The sequence below is a fragment of the Montipora foliosa genome, chromosome 1, assembly GCF_036669935.1.
Source record: "Montipora foliosa isolate CH-2021 chromosome 1, ASM3666993v2, whole genome shotgun sequence".
Taxonomy (NCBI): Eukaryota; Metazoa; Cnidaria; class Anthozoa; order Scleractinia; family Acroporidae; genus Montipora; species Montipora foliosa.
Window position 1 is genome coordinate 54,898,019 of NC_090869.1, and position 6,852 is coordinate 54,904,870.

At 38.0% G+C, this 6,852-nt stretch overlaps 1 protein-coding gene across 1 annotated transcript in view; it reads right to left on the reverse strand.

Annotated features, from left to right (window-relative positions):
- LOC138001525 (GTPase HRas-like) overlaps nt 1-6,544 on the reverse strand; it is a 13,823-nt gene extending 7,279 nt beyond the window's left edge. The window contains exons 1-3 of the mRNA XM_068848139.1: nt 6,402-6,544; nt 6,207-6,255; nt 5,048-5,076 (exon numbers count right to left, since the gene is read on the reverse strand). Coding sequence (XP_068704240.1) covers nt 5,048-5,076; nt 6,207-6,255; nt 6,402-6,432 — 109 coding nt within the window. The 5' untranslated portion in view covers nt 6,433-6,544. The remainder of the gene's footprint in view (nt 1-5,047; nt 5,077-6,206; nt 6,256-6,401) is intronic.
- Between the last annotated feature and the right edge of the window lie 308 nt (nt 6,545-6,852).

Here is a 6,852-nt window from a genome sequence, read left to right on the forward strand (position 1 = left end):
ACATGTATTATTGGGACCCAAAATAAAAATCAGGTCTCAAGTTTAGACTTTCGAAAAGTCCTTCGTCTAGATACGCACGGAACTTCGTCGCTCGCTCTCTTCGTCGCTCGCTCATTCACTTCGTGTACGAAAAATCACGATTCGCTCGCCGAAACATTTTCTTCTGGGGTTATCGTGAGGTTGACTTGTGGCAAGTCTAGTCTCAAGTTGTGCAATGCAAGGGAAATCTTGGCATTTTCCAAAAATAAATACCTGTAAATAAGTAATGAAATAAAAAAGGAAAAAAAGAGAAAGACTGCAGATATCTTATTCCAAATAGTAGGGTTAAGATCCATACTGACAAGGTCAGCACAAACATAATTAATCTTAAAGTGCCTATGAAGCGAAATTTGGTTACTGTTTGAAATGCACGAGTTGTCTAGGACAAAAATCAGCAATTATAAGAGCGCTGAAAGTTAAGGTATTTTACCACGAAAAATGGAATTCAAATTGAGCAGTCAAAATACAACGTGGCAAGAGCTTGTGATGTAATGTTAGGTGCAAAACAACAAGCCAACATAGGGAAACATTGATATTGCATTGCTGGTGCTCCTAACGATCAGAGCTGCACAAATCAGTACAAAGAAAGAATAAGGATGCAACAGTTTCCATCCATTCCAGCTGTCAGGGCAAAATGGGTGAAATTTTTTCACAGAGACAATCCTTAGCCTCTCAGTACACTTCACTCTGTGCGGCACACTTAGAAGATTTGGCTTTTACTTCATGTAGAAGACACACATGACGTAAAACAATAGAACAAAAATCATGAAACAATACCTAATCAGAATTCTAAATCCCTAAAGCTTTTGATATGTCATTTGCGTCTTCTACACGAAGTAAAAGCCGAAGATTCTTGCAACAAGCATGATCATTTGGTCCTTGCTAGCATCAACATTTATACTCAATTGATTAATAGCACTCATTTCTAAATCACTAGACATGTTTTTCTCCCGCAAAAAATTAATTCGTAAATCTTCATTGTCGTGACAAGAAATCAATGAGTGTGAACAAACCTCTGCACCCAACATTACGTCACAAACTTGACCCAGTCCCTCGGAAAATTTTTAGGGAAATAAGCTCAACTTTCAGCACTCATAAAATAGCCAATTTCCGTCCTCGACTTAGTATTCAAACTTTAGAATTGCGCATTTAAAACAATTATTATTTTAGAAAAGTGAAAAACAAATTTTGCTGTTTTTTCAATCATTTCCTTTGTTATTCCAGTCTATTATATTACTAGTGTTTTCTGGCCGACATAACACGCACTGAGATTGGCTAAGAGCAGCTACATAAGCGCTAGGACATTATTCTCCCATAATGCCCGGCACACGCTGATTATGGTTATGCAAATTAATTTTTTCTTCCCTAGAGCAATTCTGCTAGCCATATAATAAACAACTTATAACCTTGACCAATCAGTCGTTACAGCAAAATCTCAAACTTCGGCCGAGCTGTATTAAAAATAATTATGTTTTAAAAATTACAAGAATTACAAGATATAAATATTAAAACAACTAATAAACTAGGAATAACTTAACACTAAAAATTATTTAATGTCAAGGAAATTCAATCAACAGTAATAAGTAGTAACAATCATAATTTACTATAATAATAATACAAAAGAAGCCATGTAATTTAAATGTCCCCTGGCAATGTAAAATGTGTCCTAGGATATATCGCACGTTTAAAGCTTGCAAGATCCCTTACCCATTGACTCCAAGGGGTTCCCACTGACGAGTAAAATCATCTGGCGTTAGACAGAGTAAAATACTAAGACTAGCCGGTTTAGGCCGGATTGGACGTCAAAGAGTTAACTCACGTATTTGATTTGACAGTTGGTTCCAAGCAATTGCTGCACACAACAAGAGTGCAATGCATGTACCACTTGCCTTTTGTTCAGCCACCTCTCACGAATGTGGGAAGTTCATTTCAATGCCTTCTGGGTATTTTCCAAGATGACAGAGTTATTTTCTGGCTACCTTGTTCCCAGGGCCTTTCCCTCACTACTTGGGGAGGTAAAAGCTTGGGAACAAGGTTGAATTCCAAGCTCTCCTCATTATCCAAAATGGTGGCCATGTTAAATTCCCCACCCTGGGAATATGTTGTACGATCAAATTCCCCATGGCCACCCTGGGCACAGACCTCACAGTCAAAGCCCCCGTGGGTAGCCCCCTCAACACTAGTACTGATAGGTGCATTAACAATAAACTTGACGAAATCTAACCTTGTGTATTTGCAGCTGCATTAATAAGTTAATCAACTCTGAAAATACCTATTAAAAGCTTCTTTTAATCAATTTCCCTGTTCCCTGTGACTAACAACAGTTGCCTGCATTGCTAAAGCCCAGTAAAATTAAAACTATATAATTTGAACAAAAAAAGGGGCCCGAAAATAGCACAGAATGATGCAAAACGTTTGCTTGGTAACCACACAGTCATTTAATGAGGGAAGTCTGGACATGGAAACGTTTGCTTTCGCATCAGCTGCGCATGGATATTATGTTTATCAAGATGTATGGGAGCCATGGATCAGAGAAAAACTTGTTGCTAAACGAGAGTTTAACACCCTCATGGACAAACATGCTGTGAAAGTAGTGAAGGGCAATGAAACGGTCAGCCATTTGCCTCGCAAATTCTCCCGAATAGCCTGTTATTTTCTTGGGCATAGTGGAGAAATCAGTGGAGAGGTGATTGGCCCTAGACGACATTGTAAGCAGCTGTGCGAAGGAATGGAGATTCCCTGCCAGTTAGAGTTTAACTGCTCAAACTGCTATAAACATAACAACTTTCTTTAATTTTCCAGACATGTTTCGACGGTACATCTGTCATCTTCAGTGTTACATGAAAGCGTACGCAATCTTACGAAGTTCGTTACATTGCGTTGTCAATATTGCATACTAAAACAAAACAAAACAAAACAAAAAATTTGAAATGAGTGACGCTTAGTTCCAAATACAGGGAGAGAGTCAGTTTAATGTGTTTCACTTGCTGGTTGAGATCGGGCTTCTCCCATTTTATAAACATGGATTCCTTAAGCTTCACTTGGTACCTAGTGGCTGCAGAGTCCAGGATCTCAATTCAACAGCGATTTCAAAATATGTAACACTGAAGATGACGGATGTACCGTCGAAACATGTCTGGAAAATTAAAGAAAGCTGTTATGTTTATACGACTATCTATATTGTTGCTGCTATCTAGACTTTTTGGATCAAACAAAGTGCAAATGAAACGCTTGAAAGAACAACTGCCAAGCACGATTCGGGTTTAGAACCTGATGATGCAAACTAACAGCACCTTTAGGAGCCACCAGTTGTAATGAAAGCAGGGACCAACAACAGGTTTCAATATGTTTAATCTTTAGTTACTGAAGGTTTTCAGTTGAATTTCTGACTCCTACAAGCCAGTTTACTCCCTCTGAAGGCAACGGTGTCATGTATAAGCCTCACCCGCGATTTCTCGCCCAATAACTTAAGCAAAAAGGTGTGACTTATACACAAGTCTTTACGGTACTTTTTTCCCAAAATTGAAGCATTTACTGATTGTCTCCTGGTGATTTTAATAGTTAACTGGGGGGCATCCTAGGGTGACTGAGGGGTCATTGGGTTACTGCGCCTTTCAATAACATGCAGACTCTTAAATTGAAAGGTCAACGGACAAATGCTTTTTTCGCTACCGTCAATCAAATGTTCGGCGGCTCCTCCCAGCTTCCGACTATGTTGACTGAACTGAGCTCAACGATGTGATTTGATTACTGTGCATTCGACAGTAGTCGGAAGCTCGGAGGAGCCGCCGAACATTTGATTGACGGTAGCGAAAAATGCATTTGTAGGTCAACCTTTGAATTCCAGAGTCTGCATGTTATTGAAAGGTGCAGGAAAGACTGATTCTTTCAAATTAAAGTTCATTTTGACAAAAACAACAGTCACTTATTCTGCTCAAACCAGACAACAACTTCAAATCTTTTTGAAACCCCTGTGCATATAATTATGTACATCTCAATCACAAGCTACACAGAATGATGTGAATAAAATAATGCAACCATGACTAGCATTTTTTACAGAACAAGAGGTCTGAGGCAGAGAATGTAAAGCACAAAAGAGACCATCACTTTATAAATGTAATTCATATCGACCACGTTCATAAATGGCAACCAACTTTACATTCTTTTGTATTTATGTTAATTAGACCTACTGCCCTCGTTTTGAAACAAATATTCTTTTGAAATTTGCTCGTCGTAGCGAGGCTAGAAAGGCTTATTAGCATTTAAACACAAGAATAATTTATTTGGCCGCCATTATGAAAGAGGTCTATTCCCAGTTGTGTTTGCGCTATTAGTCTACGCGCTCATTAAATTCTCGATTCCTTCCACTTGATTCTCCATTGTCTTTCCTCGATCCTCGAATCTCTCGAGGATCGAGTCGAAAATCGAGACTCAAAAGAGACTGTCAACTTACTTTTGCATGGTACTGCAAAAACAACAACAGCTACCGTATTTACTCAAATAAGCAGTGCACCCCAACAAGTGCCACCCTTGAATAACTGCTGCATTTCGGACAAAAAAGCGAATAAGCGCTGGCCACAGCCCCAATGCAGTGCTTGTTTGAGGAATTTCATCAACATAAAAACACGCTAAAAGGTACATGAAACTATAACACAGCATGGGGAATTTCATTGGAGCATAATTTTGAGGTGTGAATGGGTTAGAAAAATACTGTCAAATGGTGACTATCAAAGGACGTTTCTGTTAATCTCTGTACAGAAATATTTCTGTGTGGCATCCAATTTTTAAATAAGCACTGCACTTGAGGTGCAAACAATTAAATAAGTGGCTGCGGCACTTATTCAAGCAAACACGGTATGTTGCTTCGCAACGAGTGCCATATTTTTCTTAATAAATATCATCTCCATAAATGCCATATTATACTATAATTTTGAGAAATTACTTTGGGAAATGTACTGGTAATTAAGATATAAAAATAAATTTAGATTCCACAGATGGCATTCCTTACCAATTGTTGGATCATATTCATCAACAAAGCTGAAATGAAAAATTAAATTAAGGTGTCAGTCATCAACAACATTTTTCCCTTTGACTTAAAAAAGTAATATTGGCATTAATTTTTAAGACTATTATAAGTTTTTGAGAAAATTCTGTAAATGACAAAAATAAAGCAATAATTAATGATAGATATTATCAAGAAAGAAAAGAGTGAGAAGAAAATAACAAATACTCTTGCAAGTCAGTTCATTCATGAAAATACATTCACCAAGCCAATTGGCACAACACATTTTAAAACCTTTTGTCTGAAAACTCAATTGCTAAGGTCTGCGTACCCAGCTAAAAGGTATAAAACTACAACAAGAAACCAAATTCAAACCATAAATTGACCTTTTGCTACAGATAAGATGGGAATCTTAACTTTCACTTAAAAAATAATATTTACCAAATCAATATGCACAGAATATTTGGTGACATCCTCAATCAGAAAACACGTTTTCTCAGGACACCCCCCTCCCGACCACACCCCAACCACTGTCCACACCCTCGTAACCCTTGGGTACAACTCCCTTTACAAATATTTACAAACCTAATCACACCGAACACCACTCTCACAGAATAGCGAACATTTCGGTTCGTCTGTAACTTGCGTTATTTTTTCAGGGCAAATAAAGCTTGCAAGCAACCGTTTGACCTGATACCGAGGTAAGCGATACTTTCGTTTCTCCGATCAGACGAAGGCACAATTCACAGAAACAATGCGAAAACAAACACTCATTTTCCAACGAAGAACATGATTTGCAGCAAAATGGTCTGATTGCAAATACATTTTGTGAAGCAACAGATCAGCAAAAGAGGCCACGATCACGTTTGAAATAAAATATGAAAGATCACATCGAATCGAAGACATCGAAAGAAAAGGCTAAACAAATTGCAATATTCCATGCATCTCGTCGCAGTATGAATGGAACCAAAGAGTATTAAAAATATGATACAAAAATACAAAAGATACGAGTTTTACATGAGCATTTAAATGATTTCACAGCAAAACCGGATGAAAGGAGTAAGTGTCATCAATCTTGCACCGAGGGCAACCAGACTTGATATATCCATCGTGGTGAGATCGGAGAAACAGTTGTGATTTTTCCACATTTTCAGGGTTAACTTACTGATTTTGTATCAGCTGTATAGTCAAAGCACTCTTCCCTACACCACCAGCTGAAAAAGTCAAGCGAACTTGCAATTAGAGCAGGTACGATCAAACGTTACTGGACAGTCAAGTAGAAAAATAAGCTGACAAACCACAATAAAAATTCTCCAAACATCACAATTTCTGTTTGTACAGTGAAACAGTACAGCAGTACCTCCAACGACCACCAATTTGTACTCCGTCATATTTCAAAGTTCAGACGTCTAAATTTAAAAGACGAAGTTTTTCCCGACACTGGCCAAATCTGTCCAATTTACAATTTATAGAAGCTCGCGACGGTGACTTAGAAGCGCGCATGACAAGTAGGTCACTGAAAGGTTTATATACTTACACTAAATTTATCAGCCAATCAGAGTGACCAAAATCGTAGTTATTGTTCTGTTCGCCAATCGATATCAGTCCATCTTTAGTGTTCGATACAAAAGCAAACCACTGCCCGTTTTAGGTACTAGTAATATATGTATTCGAGAAAAGAAAGGATGTGCTGTCATGTCAGCTCAATAATGATAAGGAGTTTTCGTATTGCAATAAGTTTATAACTGATCGTTTGATGATTCATCAATCTCGTCCACAGAATCCGCTTTTCTGGGGTTGGCTGTAGCCAG